The sequence below is a fragment of the Dermochelys coriacea genome, chromosome 6 (genome assembly GCF_009764565.3).
Source record: "Dermochelys coriacea isolate rDerCor1 chromosome 6, rDerCor1.pri.v4, whole genome shotgun sequence".
Lineage (NCBI taxonomy): Eukaryota > Metazoa > Chordata > Testudines > Dermochelyidae > Dermochelys > Dermochelys coriacea.
In genome coordinates this window covers 77,450,459-77,473,311 of record NC_050073.1, presented here as the reverse complement: position 1 = coordinate 77,473,311, position 22,853 = coordinate 77,450,459, and the positions used below count along the sequence as shown (strand labels likewise).

The window sequence follows — 22,853 nt, the reverse complement described above, 5'->3', positions numbered from 1 at the left end:
TTTGGATTTAGCACAGTGAGAAATAAACAATGTGTACATTAGCTAATTTGGAATGATTTTCAATGAAGTGTGTTCATATTTTTGAGATAATGAGATTCTATTTGTGAATCAAATGTAAAATACTCAGGAGTTAATCCTGCAAGGCTATGATCCATTAGAGCATTTAAGCATGTGAGTAGTTTCAATGGGACTACTCAAATGCTTTGCTGTGTTGGGGTCATAGTGTTCAGAATCTTGCAGCTTTGAGCCTGTAGTCTGAAAATTATATGGTTGAATTATTAAGGTTCTTTTCTTTTTTCTTGAGTATAGCCCAAATTAAGATCGTGTTTGAGCAGCTTTGTCAAATGATGATTTATTTAACATAAGAAATGCTCATTTGCTTAAAAAAAAACAAAAGAAAACCTCTAATGCCTTATACAATTCTACTCATTGCAAGCTTCTCTTGAAAATGCTTGATTTTTGCCCTTATAAAGTACCGTGAAGATGAAATCTAAAAAAATCAAATGCTTATCATCTCTAATCACGCTAATTGGTGTATTTTTTAAAAATGTGCAGGAAAACATCGCAAAACAGGAAGAGACGTTGCAATTAAAATAATCGACAAACTAAGATTTCCAACTAAACAAGAAAGCCAACTTCGTAATGAGGTTGCAATTTTACAGGTATTTTTTTTATTTTATTACCATTTATTTACTGTTTTAACTTCACTTATCGTGATGTAAAATTCATGATACAATCTGGGTGATAGCTAATTTTGTTTGAATGGTGCAGTGAAGTCCTGGATAAAGATCTTAAATGTGTTAAGTGATACTTCTTTCTGAGAAAGATTTGAAAACAACTGCTTTAAATAGTTCTTCTTCCCAAAATATTACTGGCTTGGCTAATCGGCATCCATATAAAGAGCACAGAAAAAATGTACTGGGATATAATTAAATGCTGCAGATGTTTATTATTGTGAGCTGGCCAGTCAATGTGTTTTTTATTGATGAGAAGTAACTGTACCTCTGTCATTTGATTCCAATAGATAAATGTCTGCACTTGGAATTGTAAAGTCATGCGTTTTTTCTTGCTCACAGAACACCATCAGTAAAAGCTTCACAACTCGCAGGCACAGAGCTAGCTTTTTAATTATTTGGTTTTGTTTTTAGTTTTACCCTTCTGCACTGAAGGTCTCCTCCCGATAGGACAGATTGAGCTGTTGCAGCATTGGTCTTCTACACATTGCATCCCCTAGAAGACACTATATGTTTTCTTTTAAACAGGCCCTTCCCTAAATTACCATTCAAAATCTTAAAAACTTTTTCACAGAAATACTGTCTTATCTGTTGGCTCACTACATAGAGCAATGGGTTTTAAAATAATACCACAGTTGGTTTTAAAATAATATGAAATGGGCTTAGAGACCATACGTTCTAACAGGCTACCATAGAAACTAATATGTGCGTGATGGGGCATTAATTAAAACCTAAGTACCATTTTTATGGTCATAAAATGTGAGTTGAAAGTTTGCACATATGTGTGAGAAAAAATTGTAGACCTTGAAATTATGCCTAAAATATTCAACTCTCTATTTTTAATAAAACGTGCAATCTGTATGGAACTCAAAGATATTTTACTTGTAACCCTTATGATATTATATATTAGGGGGGAAAATTGTAATTTTGAAGCCTCATGCACACTGGGAAAAATACCAGGTTTGCTGAACTGGTTTTAAATTTGCCCTTGCTGATGTTGCTACTAATTCTACCTCACCAAGAAAACAGTCTCTACAACTTTTATGCTTGGCCCATACTTACCAGACAAAACTGTTTAAACCATTTGAGCCTGGACTGGTGGCCAGGGTGTATGGGATCTGAAGTCTGAACAGCTATATAGAAATAGAGCTCACTACAGTATTGGGAAAAACTCATTTGATTCAATTGCTATATTTATCTTTAACAGAACCTTCATCATCCTGGAGTAGTAAATCTGGAGTGTATGTTTGAGACACCGGAAAGAGTGTTCGTTGTTATGGAAAAGCTCCACGGAGACATGTTGGAGATGATCTTGTCAAGTGAAAAAGGCAGATTGCCAGAACGAATAACAAAGTTTTTAATTACCCAGGTAAGAACCTAATTATAGAGCTAGAAAGGTATTTAACATCAAGTGTTATAATTATTTGCTACATTTTCCGTTGTCATAATTTACACCAGTAATTTTTTTAAACCTGGTATTATATTATTAAGGCCTTTGCTAATACCTTCATATGTCCTGCCTATCATCCCCACAGGGCCCGATCCAGTAGGCATGCTCTCAGTATGCCTAATATCCACACAAGGCAGTTAGGGTGGTGGGGAGATTTGAACAGAGGTTCCCTGCCACTCAGATGAACATTCTAACCACTGGACTACGGTATATTCTGATACAGAGTTCTCTGCCTCTCTTGTTGAAGTTGTTCCTCTGTAATTAAATATTAATTGGATCAGAGACAGAATGAGAAGGACTCTTTACTGCAGTTATTAGGGCACTCACCTTTTCAAATCCCTTGTACTCAACAGACAGAGAAGGGAATTGAACTGGTGTCTCCCATGTACCAGTTGAGCACCCTAACCACACTGGGCTAAAGGCATGCTTACCACTCTAATGCCCAAGTCCCTCTGTGGATCCAGGTGTGCCTCCCTATTTTCTTTCCACAAGCTATAATTCTCCCCCCCCCCCAAAAAAAAAAAAGGCTCCTATGCTGTGAAAACTTTGAATGCACATTTTGAAAAGTATCAAATGTAGAGCTTGAACGGTAGAGCTTTGCAAGCAAAACCATGAAGCATTTTTGGAGTCCCAAAATTTCACAGGGCGGCGGATGGGGGGAGAGGACTCCAGAAATGAAGGAAAGGAATTTTGTGAAAATTTGTGAATTGTATGTTCATTTAGAATGTAAACTGTTTGGGACAAGAATCTATCTTATTTCATGTCGTAAAGCATTTAGAACACTTTCAGGCACTCTATAAATAATAGCCAGTGATGACGATAGAATTTTTTAGCAACTCCATTTTTTGAAAGTTTAGTAAAATTTATATTTCTATTTGATTGTGTATTTCTCTAAGAAACACTGAAATGTAATCAATGATCCTCTGTTTATTGTTATTGCTGTCAGAATCCTATTGAAATTAAAAATAAATAGAGAGAATGAAATTCTAAACTGAATGTTAATGATTATGTATTTCTTCATAGATCCTTGTTGCCTTGAGGCATCTTCACTTTAAAAATATTGTTCATTGTGATCTCAAGCCAGAAAATGTACTGCTAGCATCAGCCGATCCTTTCCCACAGGCAAGTAGAACATACTCTCTCTATATAAACATCAAGGTATATTAAGAAGCCCCAACATTAGATAATATTAGCTATGGTTAGGGCTCCGTGTTTGTCATGGAGGTTGTGGAAGTCACTGATTCCGTGACTTTCCATGACTTCTGCGGAAGCCAGTGTGGCTGACCCAGAGCTGCCCAAGCAGCTGGCTCTGGGGTCAGCTGCTCAGGTGGCCCCAGGGACAGCCACTGTTGGAGTGGCTCTGCAGCCAGCTGCTCCAACAGCTGCACAGCCACCTGCGCCGTCCGCTGCTGGAGTGGCCCCGTCCCAGCCACACTGGCCGCTGCTCAGGCATACCTGGGCAGCTAGCTCTGGGGACCACCTGAGCAGCAGCTGGTGTGGCTGGCCCCAGGGACTGCCTGAGCCGCAGTCCCCAGGTGACCAGTGCAGCCTCTGCAAGCAGCCCCCGGCAGCGGTTCCCGGGAGGCCAGTGCAGCCGCTGCCAGTGGCCTCTGGCAGGAGTGCCTGGGTGACTGGTGCAGCAGCTGCTGGCAGCCCCTGGCAGTTGGTGCCGTGGCTGGCCCTGCCCCCCCCGAATACAGCCATCCCCCCAGGGCGACTGTCCCCCAGCACCACCTCGCCAGATACCCCCACCCTCCCCAGCAGCAACCCCCCGTCTTTTCCCCCAGCAGTGGCTCCTCCAGGTGTCCCTCTTCCCCGCCCCCTCCAGCAGCAGCCCCGGTGCCCCCCAGCAGCAAGCCCCTTAAGATTTGGTAATGGGTATTTTTAGTAAAAGTCATGGACAGGTCATAACCCATGAATTTTTATGTATTGCCCTTGACCTGTCCATGACTTTTACTAAAAATACCCATTACTAAATCATTGCTTTAACTATGGTTATTTGTATGGACCAGGATTTTCAAAAGTGACCGGTGATTTTGGGTGCATCTGTTGATGGGTACCCAACTAGATACATCCAAAATCACAAGTTACTTATGAAAATCTTGGGCTTTATGGTTTGTTTTATTTTGTTTTTTTGCAATAATATTTCACCTGATTTTCAAAAAATCAGCCATCTCACTTTGTGTGCAAAAACTTGCAGACAATTGGATATCTAATTTGTACAATATTAGACTGCAATTCACATTTTGCACATGCAAATGGATAGTTTTGGCCTTGCTAATTGGTCATTTGCACACACAGCCACAATAATCACACACCTATCTGTCTGAAAATTAGGTCCATGATTGTGAAGAACAAGGGAAATATCTGTATTAATTTCATGAACTTTTTATATAGAGAGAGACATCTGGTGGTCATAGCAATTCAGGGTAAAGGGTATCTAAGGGTCAAATCAGTCTTAGTTAGCTTTAGTTGGCAGGAAACAAAGTAAATGGCTGTAGATATCCCCAGTTGCTGGTACTGAAATGGATAGTGAAGGTTTTAATTCCTTTGAAGTTTGCTTACAGTAATGTGGAATTGGGAATCTGACTGGGCCCCTGGGGGATGATCCCATTTTGAAACACCTAGGGACTTTCAGATGGGAACTCTTAAACAAGGAGCTTGAAAGTGATTAAAAGCTGAGCCTCTGAAGAGGCAGGGAGACATGGGTCTGCAGAAAAGCAGACTTTAGCTTGGTCCTCAGGAGAGCAGGGAGATACCAAGACTATATCTTGCCTATCTAACTGAAGGAAATGTTAGGCTTAGCATTTACGTATTTAGGCTTTTGTTATTTTAATCCTTTTCTCTCTCCTTGTTATGTTCCTATGGATAAATAAATACTTTTTTTTTTTTTTTGAACAAGTTATCTGGTGTCACTGCATGTACCAACTGGTCACAGTTCCTTGAACCTGCTGAGGAAAGCACAGATGGGAAACGATTGATCAAGGCTAACAGTGGGTTGAATTGTGTGATTCCCCTCTGAGAGAAGTGCATGAATAGGCCTGCTACTTGAAAGAGGTGCCTATGGAGAGACAGGACAAAGACAGCTCACCCTTGAGGTCCAGCAATGAATTACAAAAGAATCTGAAGTAGGCAGAGAGTAAAACAAAATTAAAATGTTATTTCTGTTGATTTTACTATAACACTTTGTTCAAACAGGTAAAACTTTGTGACTTTGGCTTTGCCCGAATCATTGGAGAGAAGTCATTCAGGCGCTCAGTAGTGGGCACACCAGCCTACCTTGCTCCAGAAGTGCTGAGAAACAAAGGCTATAATAGGTCTTTGGATATGTGGTCTGTGGGTGTCATTATTTATGTGAGCCTTAGTGGTACATTTCCATTCAATGAAGATGAAGACATTCATGACCAAATCCAGAATGCTGCTTTCATGTACCCACCAAATCCCTGGAAGGAAATCTCTCATGAAGGTAACATTCCGTTTTTGATTCTAGAATCTGCATGCCTATACAGTATAACTATAGTGCCTTATATTAGGTTTTTCTCCATTTGACAAGTGACAAAAAGATTAAAATTACAAATCAAATCAAGTATCATTCAAACTTTTTAAAACATCACTCCTGTTAGGCCTTCTGCCGTGAGGAACATTGTTAAATTAATAATAATTTTTGTGTTCTCAGTGCAGAGCTTTTTGTTATGGAAATAATAGTGCGATGCAATGAGAATTTTTCTTGAGTCTCCACAGGATTTAATTTTCTGTACCTCCTGCACTGTCTGCCCTGTGGTGAAATAGTGTGGGGGGTGTGGGCAGTGCAGTGTTAGACAAAGGCTGGGCAAGAGGGCCTTGAATTAGGGGCACAGTTATGTGCATGTTCCTTAATTCTTCACGCACTATAAGGATTAAAAGAGCACACTGAGCTACATGTTGTATTGGAGAAACTGGAGTGACTTCTGACCCTTGGACACCCTAGGTTCAGGCAGAAAGGATGTTTTAGAGATGCTGGGTGTGTGAGCAGCAAGTTGGAATGCATTCTTTTCTTGCCTTATCTGCTGCTCTCATTACTCATAGTTCCTCAGGTAGGGTTGCCACCTCTGAAGTACAAAAAACCAGAACATTCATCATGGAGCCGGAGCCTTTCCTGTGTGGTCTCTGCTTCCTCAATAAGTCAGGCTCCTTCTCCCTCTATTGGCCTGGCCAAGCCCAGTTCTAAGTTGGAGGTGTTGTGGTTATGCTGTGGGAATGGTCAGAGTCGAGATAGCCAGCAGCTGCCACCTGGATAGGGGGAGCAGGATTGTGCAGCCAGGCTAAGGCATTGGGGCAAGGGGAGGCAACCGTATTTGCGTTTCTGTTGGAAGCATGGGCTGTCAGGGCTAGGCACAAAGTGACCCTTCGCCTTTCGGATTGAGCTCCTTAACCCTCCCTTCCATGGCTTCAGCTTTGATCATATTTGTGGTGAATGGTATATTACGCAACTGACAAAAACTGGAATTTTTAATGTCCCAGGAAGACTTTCAGATTGCCTGGGACAATCGCCTCAATAAAAGGATGATCCTGGGAAAAGCTGGATAGGTGGTGACCCTACCTCCAGGGTATCATGCCTCTGTGGGCTAAATACTGCTTACTCCCCTAGCTAGAATCAGCTTCTGGGGGCCACCTGCTACTGCTACCGAACCATAAATGCAACTGGAGGCTGCTCTGGGCTGTTTGTGTGAAATGGTCACTTTCCCCGATTTGAGGTTGCTCTGTCTCCCTGCTGCTGCACCTACCTGCCTCTGCACCTCCTCCTCTTCCATCCCCACCTATCTCTACAACCTACTTCTTATCTACAGATTGCTTATGTCTCATGCCACCCTCTCTGTAGGTGAGGTAAAGGGGTAATTAAACAATTACAGAGCAGAGGGAGTCACAAACAGATTGGTTTTCAGAAGCAGAACATGAAAACAGCACCACAGGAGAGACTGTGGAGGGAAAGGCTTAGCAGGTAGAAGTGTGGCACTGGGAACTAGAGCACTAGTAAATGGTATCAAAGACTGCTGTTAAATATAAAAGAATCAATATGGATAACTGACCTTGGATGTCTCTAGGAAGATCATCAACCAAGACTAGTGAAGTCTCTGAACCAGGCCTAACCAAACAGGGCTGACTGAAACTAGCTGCCTTCAGATGATGGCTGCATGACTTCACCACAGAGTGTTTGTGTGTAATGGATTTCCTCAGCCAAGTTGAGTTTCCATTTTTAAACATTAGTTCTATTTTATTTCTCTCTCAACCCCCACATCCAAAAATATTTCTTTTTCTAACCTTCTTTGATGAATGTTTAAGCAAAAAAAAAAAAATCAATAGAAATAGTGGAATCCTAATTTAACTATATATGACAATATATACCAGGGAGAGTTAAAGAAGTAGAATTTAAAATATCTGGGGGAGTGCTCCTCTAGTTGTTAAAACAGAGACTTGGAATCAGGAGTTCTGGCTTTTATTGCTGTCTCTGATTCATTATGTGACTTTGGGCAAATTAACTAACTTCTCTGTGCCACCACTGACACATTTAAAACATATATAATAATACCTCCCTCACAGAAGTACTTTTAGGCCTAATTAATTGTTTATAGAGTGCTTTGAGACCCTTGGATGAAAGGTGCTAGATAAATGAATGAGTGATGTCGGATTGTATTTACAGTGGCAGAATAAAGTTTGATAAGATCAACTGACAAAAGAGTTAAAAATGCTGTAATTCTAGAAAAGTACACATAGAAAACCCCCCAAAACCTCCACAACTTTTTATATTATGCATTCTGATTGAATCTGAGTGTTGTGCAGGATGCTTTGCCTGGCATTAGAGAGATAAGCAGACGGCAATCAACACAGAAGAGGTAGCAGGAAATTGTCTCCTCCAAGTCCCTACTACAACAGACAGAAGATCAATCTCTACATTCACAGCTGAAGATTCTGTAGAAGCATCTATGGAAAACCCACCTGCTGTGCTGTTATCTCCACCCTTTCCAGAGTCACAGCTTTAGTTAGAAGAGAAGGAGTACTTGTGGCACCTTAGAGACTAACAAATTTATTTGAGCATAAGCTTTCGTGAGCTACAGCTCACTTCATCGGATGCATTCAGTGGAAAATACAGTGGGGAGATTTATATAAACAGAGAACATGAAACAAAGAGTGTTACCATACACACTGTAATGAGAGTGATCACTTAAGGTGAGCTATTAGCAGCAGGAGAGCCAGGGTGGGCGGGGGGGGGGGACCTTTTATAGTGATAATCAAGGTGGGCCATTTCCAGCAGTTGACAAGAACTTCTGAGGAACAGTGGGGAGGGGAGGGGGAATAAACATGGGGAAATAGTTTTACTTTGTGTAATGACCCATCCATTCCCAGTCTCTATTCAAGCCTAAGTTAATTGTATCCACTTTGCAAATTAATTCCAATTAAACAGTCTCTCGTTGGAGTCTGTTTTTGAAGTTTTTTTGTTGAAGAATTGCAACTTTTAGGACTGTAATCGAGTGACCAAAGATATTGACGTGTTCTCCAACTGGTTTTTGAATGTTATAATTCTTGACGTCTGATTTGAGTCCATTTGTTCTTTTACGTAGAGACTGTCCAGTCTGGCCAATGTACATGGCAGAGGGGCATTGCTGGCACGTGATGGCATATAGCACATTGGTAGATGTGCAGGTGAACGAGCCTCTGATAATGTGGCTGATGTGATTAGGCCCTATGATGGTGTCCCCTGAATAGATATGTGGGCAGAGTTGGCAACGGGTTTTGTTGCAAGGATAGGTTCCTGGGTTAGTGGTTCTGTTGTGTACTGTGTTGTTGTTGGTGAGTATTTGCTTCAGGCTGGGGGGCTGTCTGTAAGCAAGGACTGGCCTATCTCCCAAGATCTGTGAGAGTGATGGGTCGTCCTTCAGGATAGGTTGTAGATCCTTGATGATACATTGGAGAGGTTTTAGTTGGGAGCTGAAGGTGATGGCTAGGATCTACAACCTATCCTGAAGAACGAAATCTCTTTGGTCACTTGATTACAGACCTAACAGTTGCAATTCTTCAACAAAAAAACTTCAAAAAGAGACTCTAACGAGAAATTGCTGAATTGGAATTATTTTGCAAACTGGATACAATTAACTTAGGCTTGCATAGAGACTGGGAATGGATGGGTCATTACACAAAGTAACACTATTTCACCATGTTTATTTTCCCGAACCCACACTGTTCCTCAGACATTCTTGTCAACTGTTGGAAATGGCCCATCTTGATTATCACTACAAATGGTCCCCCCGTTCTCCCCCCCCCCCGCTCTCCTGCTGGTAATAGCTCACCTTAAGTGATTACTCTCATTACAGTATGTATGGTAATACCCTTTGTTTCATGTTCTCTGTGTATATAAATCCCCCCACTGTATTTTCCACTGAATGCATCCGATGAAGTGAGCTGTAGCTCATGAAAGCTTACGCTCAAATAAATTTGTTAGTCTCTAGGGTGCCACAAGTACTCCTTTTTTTTTGTGAATACAGACTAACACGGCTGCTACTCTGAAGCTTTAGTTAGGAGAGTGATCAGGTATAATGCTGCAGAATGGAGAGTCTGAGCTTGTCATATATAAAAGTGGGGGGCGGGAAACTACCATACATTTTAACAATTAATTCTAAAGATCATGTATTTTAAAAATTGCTTACACATTATGGTTGTTTTATATATTTACAGTTACTTAATTGTTTGATCAGTTGGCCTGTTTTGGAGATGAACTGAACCAAAATCCCCAGTCAATTTGTTGGAATTCAGGCAGGGCATTGGAATCTGAATGCAACTCCAAATTTTGCAAGCTGAATTTTATCTCTAAAATGGACTAAACAAAACTCTCAGATCTAAATACTGCCCATTAACTTCAGTATGGTCAAAAAATGATGCATGCTATCCATTTTGGGGGCAATTCTTGTCTTGATTATATTCTTGATACTACAGTGATAGGTGAAAAATACTATAGCTGGACAAAAAATAAAGACCTGTCTGAGGGGTTTCCATTATTTTGAAATATTCAGACTCATTTTTAATTTTTTTTAAATTTTCATTATTTTAATATATTTTATTTGTATTAAAATGTTATGAAAATGGTTGTGATATTGAAAAAGTTAATTTTCAACACATAAAAAAGGAACTTTTGTGAAGAAATTATTAAATAACATTTTTTAAAAAATAAAAATTTCAGCAGCTCTGAAGGTACCTGATGGAGTTTAGATTAGAAATCTGGGGACAAGGATAAGTGCAAGACGTAAGAAAATCATATTGCCGTATGAAGCATGCACTGTCATCTGACATGGTACACTGTATGCCTGTGCACCTAAACAAACACTGCAGAGACAATGAAGACATGCTGGATAAAATGTTTTCTTGGACAAAGGGGGAGAGACCTGAGGGTATATTTGCTTTCTTAGGGTATGTCTACAGTGGCCCCCTGCCACCCCCCCCAAAATGGCTGCAGCAGTGTGTCTCAGGGCCCCAGTCTACAGACTCATGTTTGTACTGCAATGCTAAAACTAACCTTGTAGGTGTTCCTGCTTGGACTGGAGTTCTGGCTCTGAAGCCTGGCAGAGGAGGTCAGTTTCAGAGCCTAAACTCTAGCCTGAGCAGAAATGCCTATACACCTGTTTTTAGCACCGGAGCACATTGTGCAGAAGCCTGAGACTTGCTGTTGCAGGGTTTGTTTGTTGTTGTTTTTTTGCATTGTAGACATACCCTTAATTAACCCCAAAGAAGTTAGTTCTTGTAGTCTGTGGTCAGGTGAGAAACCCTTTTAGGTCATATTAATTTAGGGTCTGAAAGGTTCAAGTTGGAACTAAATAAGGAGATCATTGAAAATGGCTTCCAGGTGCAATGGATATCCATAGCTAGAAGAGAATTCTGTGGTATAACCAAGTGCATTCTGTAGCTAGTAAAATTCCCAAGATAAACCTGAATTAAACCTGCACCTTGTCAGATGAAACCTGGAGCAGTTCAGAGATTATCTGAGGCTGGCTTGCCAGTAACTGAAGACTGAAGATATAAACAAAAGGTTGCCAGTAGATAGCAAGATGCGATGTTGAATGGCATTATTATATCTGGTTTTGTACAAGATTACCAAAGAAATTACAGGTTTCAGAGTAGCAGCCGTGTTAGTCTGTATTCGCAAAAAGAAAAGGAGTACTTGTGGCACCTTAGAGACTAACAAATTTATTAGAGCATAAGCTTTCGTGAGCTACAGCTCACTTCAGTACCCCAGATTACTTCTGTTATGCGCCAGAATTTAAAGGCATTGAACAGCAGCCATTGAACAGCAGTGAAGTTAGAATCATAGAATCATAGAATCATAGAATATCAGGGTTGGAAGGGACCCCAGAAGGTCATCTAGTCCAACCCCCTGCTCAAAGCAGGACCAAGTCCCAGTTAAATCATCCCAGCCAGGGCTTTGTCAAGCCTGACCTTAAAAACCTCTAAGGAAGGAGATTCTACCACCTCCCTAGGTAACGCATTCCAGTGTTTCACCACCCTCTTAGTGAAAAAGTTTTTCCTAATATCCAATCTAAACCTCCCCCATTGCAACTTGAGACCATTACTCCTCGTTCTGTCATCTGCTACCATTGAGAACAGTCTAGAGCCATCCTCTTTGAAACCCCCTTTCAGGTAGTTGAAAGCAGCTATCAAATCCCCCCTCATTCTTCTCTTCTGCAGACTAAACAATCCCAGCTCCCTCAGCCTCTCCTCATAAGTCATGTGCTCTAGACCCCTAATCATTTTCGTTGCCCTTCGTTGTACTCTTTCCAATTTATCCACATCCTTCCTGTAGTGTGGGGTCCAAAACTGGACACAGTACTCCAGATGAGGCCTCACCAGTGTCGAATAGAGGGGAACGATCACGTCCCTCGATCTGCTCGTTAACAAAAGTTAATGTGTGATTTGCCTAAAAAAATTAAATAATTAATGAACCAAACCACCACCTTTGTTTGTGGACACAGGGCACTTTAACATGAATAAATTCTGAGTCACCCACAACAAATTTCAAGAGTAGGCAAAACTCTAAGACTAAATATATTACTTGTAAAGCACCTTACATTAGAATGTTACCACAGTTTCTGGAGAGATTGTTCAGTTTTGGAAGCCCGAACATAACAGTTCTTCTTCCTATAATCTACCAGCTTCTCCCCACCCAAAAATACCCATCTTATGTTACTATGTTTAGTTAACAATTTTATATCCTAAAGACATAACTTGGGTTTACAATTACAGCAGGTATTTATAAAAACAGCTAATGATACAAAGCAATAAAACTTGTAGATTGGATTTTTTGGTCATTATTGTACTGTGGGCAGTTCTTAGGAAATTTTGTAATGTGTACATTTCCAAAAGGATGCTGTAAATATAATTCTGAAGGCTATTTGTTTCCCAAAATATCAATTTATATTTTATTGAGTAATATGTTAAGGTGGGCAGAACCAGACACAAACATGGCAGTAATAATAATATAGTGTGCTGGAGAGTATTATGTGGCTGTGTTGGGACTTTCCTTTTCTTCTTTTTGGCTTTAGAAAGTGTCAATACTTGCTTTTCTTGTTTTAAGTTGTTTTAAACTTTTAATTGATATATGAAAAAGTGACTAGAGCTTTCAAGGGGGCATTTCTGAAATTGAAAATCTCAATACATAAACCAGCATTATATAGTAATATCACCTGTCTGTTTTATAGCATTTGTGACCCTTGATTTCAGAGTGCCTTACAGAGGAATATCGTTGTCCCCATCTCATAGATGGACTACACACACACACGCAATATTTGACATCACTCTGTCCATAATAAATGGAAAAGTGTAACCCTTCGGTTACATTTCAGATTGCTGTTGTAGTTACTGAACTAGTCACCAGGGCCAGAAAGCAAGCCAAAGGAGCAGACTGCAAAAATGCTGATAACAGGCTTGTTTATTCCAAGGAACAATGACTAGAATGGACATATGATTTACTAAAAATTACTTATTGTTCAGACTGTTGTTTGTGTTTAGATTGTCAAATTCAAAGTAAAACAGATGGGTATTAGACCACAACCAGAGGAAAATTAGAGAAGTAAAAAAGGTCACACTTGCTGCTTCAGTGTTTTTACATTTCTTGCTGTTTTTCCCCCCTTATGACTATCTTTTATTACTTGTATTGTGTTGGCAACTAGAGATTTCAGTCAAGGATCAACCCCCCATTGTGTTACACATTGTACAAAAACGCTTAACCTAAAGTTTATTCCTGACCATAGAGAGTGCTCCCATTGGCATAATTACTCCACTTCAACAAGAGGCGGAAGCTACTTTTTCACACCCCTGAGTGACGTAAGTTACATTGACTTAAGTGGTAGGGTAGACAAGCCCTAAGTGTACGATAAGGCGGATTCAACAGACAGGAAGCACAAGTAAACAGTGTGATGATGCAGGTTAGCATGATAAGCAGAGGTTAGAGCACACTACCTGCCTAATCACTGTTGAGTTTTTGTAGGCATGATAGCAGAGAAGAGTTTTAAGTAAGGATTTGAAGGAGGCAATAAGGTGGCTTTGTGGATATTTACAAAGAGCTCCTTCCATGCATTGGAGGGGTAGCATGGGAGAAACCAAGCAAGTGTTTGTTGGAAAAGGGCAATCAAGACTGGCATAATTGGCAAAGTGAAGGCAGGCATCTTCATAGCCCATGAAAGATGAAAGGTAGGGTAGTATAGGCTGTGGAGGTCCTTAAAAGTGAAGAAAAGTAAAGGGAAGTTACACCAACATAACCCCATAGTGTAGATGTAGTCTACACCAGTGGAAGGGTGTTTTCTGTCAATAGAGGCAGGAACACCACCTTCCCAGATTAAATTGGATATGTCAGTGGGAGCTTTCTTCCATTGACAAAATTGAGTTCACACTGGGGGTTAGCTATGTCAATGAGGAGTGTGGATTTTTCACTCCCTGGCAAAAGTTAGGTTGTCATAGCTACGTTGAAGTGTGGACCAAGCCTGAGGCAAGGTCTGCAGGTATTGGGACCCATTAAGCGCCTTAGCTGGCTAACACTTAGTCCTGGTCTACACTAAAAGTTAGTTTGACTCAGCTACATTGCTCAGGTGTGTGAACCCCCCTAAGTAGTGTACTTAAGCCAAAGCAACCCCTCACATAGACAGTGTTACGCTGACAAAAGAATTCTTCGGCCAACCTAGCTACTGCTTCTCGGGGAGGTGGATTACCTACACCAAAAGGAGAGCTCTCCCATCTGTGTAAATTCTTATTGGAGTGATGGTCCCTATTGTATTACACGGAGGGCTGTGTGCCATGTACCCGGAGCCAGAGCTTTTGAAAGCAGTACTGTTTGAAGGTCTGTGCATGTACCTTGTGCCTCCCATGGTTCTGCCCGAGGCAATAAAGGGGGCAGCAGGCTGCTGGCGTCTCCAGTTCCTTCCTCCTGCTGGATGGAGCGAGTCAAGCTTTTACTCTCCTATTGGCCTTGTGATACACTTTCCAAAATTTTACAAAAATATCCTTAGTACTGTTTGTAGTTTAGATTTATTATTTTGTTCTGTTTTTTTTGTTTGTTTGAAATTTCCTTTCATACTAGATTTAGCACTGGTGATGCTGCTTTGGCAGTGTTTCCACCAAACTTTCCCTCTCTAGTACCTGGACTTGGGTACTAGATTATGCCAAAGACGCTGGGGTTCAAAACCTGTGTTTCCTGCCCTCACCCAATTTCCATCAGCAATGAGCACCATTGCTATTTGTACTGCTTGGGGGCAGCCCACTTCGCATCCAGGTGCAGTATCTGACTGTCCTTTCCTATCTGTGCTCAAGAGAACCGGACTCTACACCTCAGCAACCATCTTATGGAGACTGCCATGGGACTGGTCTTGAAGCCTGACCAGGGAACCACCCTCCCCATACATCAGCCTGCACAAGTGAAGAGCGCTCCCCCTACTATGGGACCTCCATCAGGCTCCTCCGATACCAACGCTAAGGACCACGCGTTGGGGCCTAGCCATCAACCAAGGAAGCATGTGCATAAGCATGGCAGTGAGTCATCTTCCAAGTCTAAGAAGGATTCAGCACCATCCACGAGTTCTGGCCATAAAGGAGCTACATGTTCCAAGTCTCATAAGACCAAGAAATGGCTGCACTGGTCACCAGATCCACCAGCACCAATCACGGATCCTGCGACTCTGCCTGCTCCAGTTCTACCAGCGTCTCAGGAGCTGTTGAGCTCCAGACAGATGCAGTTCCTGGTACTGGCTCTTCCAGTGGAATGGATACCATTAACCCCTGAGAGCAGACAAAGTCATTTAGGAAATCTCTTCAGCTTTTTGTAGCCATAGTGGAGAGGGTCAAAGGGCAAGCCATTTCCACCCAGAGAATCTCCAAGTGGATTTCAGGGTACATTACATGCTGCTACCAGTTATGGGGCAAGCTCCACCTGAAGGGATTTGGGCCCATTCTAGGAGAGTGCAGGCATCAACTATAGCTGTACTCCACAACATGCCCCTTGCAGACATATGCATGTTAGGTACCCACCTTTCCAAACACTGTGCTCTAGTGCATGATTCTGTGACGGATACTTCATTTGGAGCAGCAATCCTCTGTTCCACAGTCTCCTCACACCATCCCCCCCACATAGGTACTTCTTGTTACTCACCCTTAGTGGAATACAATAGGAACCATCACTCGAAGAAGAAAACAAAGTTCCTTACCTATAACTGGAGGTTATTTGAGATGTGTGGTCCCTATCTGTGTTCCAACGCCACCACCTCCTCTATCCCCTCTGCTGCGGATCCAACAGATCTGTGGTAGAGAAGGAACTGGAGACACTGGTGACCCTCTGCCCCCTTTATCTCAGGGAACATGTGGAGACCACCGAACAGTGCTACTTTCAAAAACTCCGGCTCCAGGCACATGGTATATGTGCATAACCCTCAGTGGAATACAGATAGGGACCACACATCTCGAAGAACTTCCAGTTATGGGTAAGTAACTTCATTTTATGTCTACACTGAAGTGCTGCAGGTGTGCCACTGTAGCATTTCAAGTGTGGACAAGCCCTTATACTGCACTTAGTAAAAGGGAATAACCTGCAGCAGGTAGTAGTGTGCTGTGCTGTGCTGTGCTGTGCTGTGCTGTACTGTAAGGAAGTTTGGAGAAGCAGCAATGTAATCATCATAGCACTTTCACTAGCCTGCTATAAGGAAGCCTCTCCTGGCCAGCAGTCCAGGAGCAGAAGATGTACAGCCATTGTTAGTCTTAACCTTCTATTTTTATTCATTTTTGTATAATATTGTAAAAGTAATTTAACCAGGCTTTCTAGAGCTGTTAAAATGTTTGCAATCCATAGCGTTTGAGTCTGATGTCTGATTTTTTTAGAAACTGGTTTAAAAAAACAAATCAGTCTCCAAGTGTATCCTCTCTGATGGACTGCAACCTTGTCGTGATGTAGAGGTTTGTGTGGGCTAAAGACCCTCAGAGCTACATCGTGCAGAGCTTTCATATTCCTTGTAGGGTCCCTCTTGGCAAGCAGGTCTGAGGTGAGGCTCCTGACTAACTGTGGTCCGAAGTTCACAAAACCCCAACGATGGATTAGGCACATCTAGAGGACTTTTAGTACTCTGTGGCTGTGAAGGTAGATAAGGGCTGTAGCAGGAAGCCCTGGCCATCTTGGTTCTCCTTGCCCCGGGTCAGGGTTTTCCTCCTTTCAAGTCTCGTGTGGTCAATGCCTGCACACCGGTTTACCCACATTAAAGGGCTCACACAAAGCCCTACAGTGACGGACAAGTGGCGGTGAAGACAGGAGTAGTGATCTTTGGGAGTCTTTAGTCATAAATTTGCATGCAGGGGGCAGCCGTGTGACAGTCGTCTTTTGTTTGGATGACGCAGAAGTGCATTTCGGCAGCAGCAGCTGTGACTGAGCAGGTTTTTTTAGGATCCCCTCTGCAAATGGGGGGGAGATAGAGGCTCTCTCACACACTTCCAACTGGATGGCCCCGTTCAGTGGGATCACTGAACTCCATGGCTGAAACAAGAGATAAGACAATGAATTTCGCCACCTGGAATGTCTGCACCCTTATGGACTCTCTGCACAGTGAATGCCTAGAAAGAACAACTGCCATAATTGCCAGAGAACTGGCAAGACTCAAAATTGACATTGCAACTCTTAGTGAGACCTGCTGAACCGATGAGGGCCAATTGAAAGAATGGAAGTGGCTACAGCTTCTTTTGGAAAGGAAAGCCACCTGAAGAGCGACGCATTCATAGGATTGGCTTTGCCATCAAAAATACGATCACCAGCTTTTGGAACTTCCCGTTGGGCTCAATGATTGTCTCATGACACTTCAGCTCAAGCTCAGCAACAACTAATATGCCACAGTCATCGATGCATACGCCCCAATACTTGATGAGGAAGACAACAAGAAGCAGTTGCATAGTGCTCTTGATGCAGTCCTCACAGCCACACCTAAGGCAGACAAACTCATCCTCCTGGGAGATTTCAGTGCCAGAGTCAGATGGGACTCTGAACTCTGAAGCGGCACAATAGGCAAAGAAGGAGTGGGAAATGTAAACCCCAATGGTATTCTCCTCCTCAGCAAATGTGTGGAGAATGACCTGCTCATCACAAATACTAGAGTAACAAATTTAGGCAGAGTAACAAATTTAAGACCACCTGGAAACATCCTCACTCCAAACACTGGCACCTCCTTGACTATGTTATAATCAGAACTCGAGATTACACTGATTTCCATATAACATGAGCCATAAGAGGTACAGATCACTGTTGGACAGACCATTAGTTAGTAAGATCAATCATATACCTGCAGTTCCACCACACCGCAAACACCCCAAGACCAAGCGAAAGCAGTACAACAGCAAAGCACTTCGAACCAAGCCAGCTGCGAGATGTTCCAGCACCATCTGTCTGAGAAACTCTCTAACTTGCCTGATAACATCATTGACACTCAAGAGCACTGGAATCAACTTAAAAATACCATTGGCGGTGCATGTGCTCAAGCAATAGGATATTCCACTCATTGGCACCAAAACTGGTTTGACTAAAACAACGAGGAAATCCTAGCATTAATTCAACAGAAAAGAACTGCATTCTGTAACTGGCAAAATTATTCCTCTAACCAATGAAAACATGAGGCTTGTCACCTGCTTAAAGACGAAGTCCGAAGATGGCTACGTGACATCAAAAATAAGTGGTGGCAAGAGAAGGCCTCAGAAATCCAGGGTTTTGTAGACCAGGATGACATTAGAAGCTTCTTTCAAGCAACAAAAGCTATAAATGGGCCAAGCTCATAACTCCTTTAGGTTCCCAGGATGGCGCTACCCTCTTCAAGGACAATGCAGCAATTAAACAACGCTGGAAGGAACACTTTGAGAGCCTACTAAATCACGAATCCACAGTCTCTGAAGACACCAAGTCTATTTCACAACACTTGGCAAAGGGACACCTTCCTGATCCCCCATCTTTTGAGGAAGTCTGGCATGCCATCACTCAGACAGAAAAAAATCAGAAGACACCAGGCTCACGCGGCATCCCAGCTGAGGTTTTTAAAACTGGTGGAACAATACTCCACCACAAACTTTGCCAACTCCTCGACAAAATCTGGACCTGTGAAGAAATTCTACCTGACTTTAAGAATGCCAACATTGTTACAATATTCAAGAAAAGGGACATATCTTTGTGTGGAAACTACAAAGGTATTGCCCTCTTCTCCATCGCAGGGAAGATCCTTGCCCAGATCCGATTAAACTGCCTTCTCCCCCTTGCCGAGGAACTCCTCCTCAAATCACAGTGTGGCTTCAGGCCATCCCAAGGCACAACTGACATGATCTTTCTAGCACAACATATTCAGGAGAAGTGCAGAGAGCAACACCAGGAACTATTCATGGCATTCATCGATATAACCAAAGTCTTTGACTCCATTAATCGTGATGCCCTATGGAAGGTGCTATGTAGGTTTGACTGTCCACAGAAATTCATTTCCATCATCAGACTACTCTATGACGGAAAGACTGCCACCATTCCATGCAATGTCTCAGAGACCAAACCATTCATCATTAACACTGGTGTCAAGAAGAGCTGTGTCATTGCTCCAACACTTTTCTACATTTACCTTGCTGTGATCCTGATTCTCCTCCGAGACCACCTGGAATTGGGATTGAGGATTTGACCATCCATATGATATTCAATCTCTGACATCTCCAAACAAAATCTCAGATCACAAGAATTGGCATCACTGACCTTCAGAATGCAGATGAATGAGTCATTCTCTCACACGCCGACCTGTAAAGTACCCTAAATATTTTTGCAGATGCCTATCACAGCCTGGGTGTCTCTCTCAACACTGAGAAAAACAAGGTACTGTGTCCAGCCCTCACCTGCACAAATACTCTTCGTACTCCACAAATCACAATCAGCGGAGAACCCCTCGAAAATGTGGACCATTTTCCGTACCTTGGCAGCCACCTCTCCCAAACAGCCAGCCTTGACACAGAAATTGATTATAGGATCCACTGTGCCAGCACGTCCTTTGGAAAACTACTTAAATGAGTCTTCAATTATAGGGATCTGCAAACAGGCACCAAGATCTTGGTTTACAAGGCAGTTGTCATCCTCACCCTTCTCTGGGTCTGAGACCTGGGTAACCTACAAACAACATCTCAAGCAGCTGGAGTGGTTCCAACAACACTGCCTCAGGACTCAGGAGGATTCTCAGCTGGGAAGACCGATGCACTAACATCAGCATGATTTAGTTGGGGATTGGTCCTGCTTTGAGCAGGGGGTTAGAGTAGATGACCTCCTGAGGTCCCTTCCAACCCTGATATTCTATGATTCATTCTCTCTACAGCCAACATCAGTAGTATAGAAGTTCAGGTCATGAAACACCAACTCTGCTGGGCTTGCCACTGTATATGTATGCCTGACGCTTGCCTCCCAAAGCAAGTACTCTTCTCTCAGTTAAGTCAAAGAAGAAGGGCTCACGGAGGGCAGTGGAAGCGTTTCAAAGACGTACTGAAAGTACATCTTAAAAAGGGAGGCATCAACCCAACAAACTGGGAGGACTCGGTGAGCAACACAACACAGTGGTACCACACCATCCACCAAGTCACAGCTCACTTTAAGGAGAACAGACTTATTCATGAGACAGAGAAGCGACAAAGGAGGAAAGAAAGGGCACAACAGTCCAGCCAACAACTATGTCTCCTCCAAGATTCCACCTGTCACTCCCCTGAGAAAATCTGTAGGGCACGAATTGGGCTCCTCAGCCACTTAAAAATCCACTAATGAACCCCTTTGGCAGACAACATCCTCACATCGAGGGATAGCCAAAGTGTGACTTTGTGAATCTCCAATACTTTAATAATGCAATTCAATCAACACAGATATTAGGTCTGTTTTCAGAATTATTTCCATTGTTTGAATTGCCCTTTTTAAAAAACTCATACTGAGGTTGAAAAAAATGTATTATCATCTTTGAGAACTAATAAGTGAGGTCCCATACAACGGCTGAAGGGCAAACATAGCACCTATCTTTAAAAAGGGGAACAAAGAGGACCCAGGAAATTATAGACCATCAAATCAGTTTGTAAGCACCTAGAAAATAATAAGGTAATAAGTAATAGCCAACATGGTGCCATGCTTCGAGGTTCAATTCAGACCAGTGGGGGAGGGGGGGAAGGTGTCACCACTTGCCCTACAACCCTGGGTGCCTTTCAGTGCTTTGCTGCTGTAGCTTTCAGTCTAGGACACTCACAGCCAGCCCCAAGTATTCAGGTCAAACCCTTAGTGTCTGTGTGCTAAACAACTCTGGTTCAGTAGCTCTGACCCCAGCAGCCTGTCTATAGTCCCACGCTGGCTTTCACCAGGTTTGGTTACAACCAGCAAGGTGACCTTGATACACTCCTAGTACCAAATTTCCACAAAACCATGTGTCCTGAAGTGTCCAGCCCTCTCCTGGACAGCTCAGGGGAATAAAAAGGTTGGTTACTTCTTTAAAGTGACAAAAGCACATTGCAGCTTATTAATTTAACTGGGGTAAATACATTCTTCCCTTCAAACACAGCACTGAGTTGGTTTGTAGTAACAGACAAACAATTAACAATAGGACATAGGTTAAGTGATCCAACTGAAAGGAATAAAGTTAGAAAGGATTACAAGCAAATAAAAGTGAGGACATGAATCCAAGAGTGTAAAACTTAATCTTGCAAGATACAGGCTTTGTTCTATGTGGTTTTGCTCACCAAATCTTTCTTCTTTCAAGTCATGGCTGACTTTCCTGTAGTCAGGGCCTTTCTGAGAAGTACAAGATGGTGTCTTCCTAGGTGAAAAATCTTTTCCTAAGCACATTTCTCACCTATATTCAGTTCCCAGAGATTTCAACTCCCCAACCCTTTCTAATCTTTCTAAGCTTGCAAGAGCTTTGTTCCTTTGTGTCTGTATAGCGATGGATATCAAAGATGGCTTCTGCCCTTGCTTGTATCTTCCAAAGTTCAATTACCTTGTTTCAAGAGGCAGAGTGACTTCATGCTGTTTTTCCCTTCCTGTGGGCTTCCCACCCCCCTGTATGTAAATTGGGCTTCCAGTGTTTGATTACACCATGCTAAAATGTACATGGAAGATAGGTAAATAGCTACCATGTTCACTCCTTCCTGGCAGAGACCTGTTTCTCGCTTTGTTTGGAGGCAGACAGTACAGCCTTATATCAATGAGTATCCATAATTCCTTATATAGTGTTAATATATATATTTTACAATGCTGTTAATCACTAGTGTATTATAAGTTTTCACAAACACCTCATTTAACAAACATTTAGAATACAAAAAGAAAAGGAGTACTTGTGGCACCTTAGAGACTAACAAATTTATTAGAGCATAAGCTTTTGTGAGCTACAGCTCACTTCATCGGATGAAAGCTTATGCTCTAATAAATTTGTTAGTCTCTAAGGTGCCACAAGTACTCCTTTTCTTTTTGCGAATACAGACTAACACGGCTGCTACTCTGAAACCTGTGATTTATAATACAGTAATATTGTATACAATCAATTGATTCAGTTGCTTATTACTAGAGGTTCAGACCCTGTCTTTACAGCCCAGATAAAGTTTCTCTTCCCTACTGGAATCTGTCCCACCCCCACCACCGTCCGCCCCTTGCCCCATGCTTTTTAGCATTATTTACTTTATATGTAAATGGATCTTCATTGTCTTTGACTGATAACCAGGCAGGTCATAGAAGTAAATACACAGTAAATTCCTTTGTCTAGGGCAGACCTGATTACCAACTCCTTTTTGATATGCCTGGCTTAAACACATTTTAGTCATCATTCCAGAATAGATCCATAACTCTTAATACACACATCCCACAAGAATATTAATGATCATGAGTTATTAGTTTTCCAATGACATATTACATAACACCTTTTGGATACAGATTATAACCACACTGAATTGGTCAGACCAGCTGAAACTCATTATCTGAGACCTGTGAACCCCTTCCTGCCATACATTTTTATATTTCAGTGTGATATGTTCTGAAATTATTTTTTTCAGCTATTGATCTCATAAATAATTTGCTGCAAGTAAAAATGAGGAAGCGCTACAGCGTGGACAAGACGCTAAGCCATCCATGGTTACAGGTAAAGCTGCACTTCATGCTT

General features: G+C 42.0%; 1 protein-coding gene across 8 annotated transcripts in view; it reads left to right on the top strand.

The window, feature by feature from the left end:
* The window catches only part of PRKD1 (protein kinase D1), a 309,265-nt gene that overhangs the window by 282,783 nt on the left and 3,629 nt on the right, over positions 1–22,853 (top strand). For 6 of the 8 annotated variants that reach the window (XM_038407570.2, XM_038407567.2, XM_038407569.2 and 3 more), the window contains 5 exons: positions 556–662; positions 1,942–2,103; positions 3,208–3,306; positions 5,383–5,650; positions 22,747–22,832. In XM_038407570.2, the coding sequence (XP_038263498.1) occupies positions 556–662; positions 1,942–2,103; positions 3,208–3,306; positions 5,383–5,650; positions 22,747–22,832 (722 nt within the window). Of the gene's footprint in view, positions 1–555; positions 663–1,941; positions 2,104–3,207; positions 3,307–5,382; positions 5,651–7,265; positions 7,403–22,746; positions 22,833–22,853 lie in introns of all 8 variants that reach the window. The other 2 variants (XR_006282058.1, XR_006282057.1) reach the window with 1 other exon arrangement.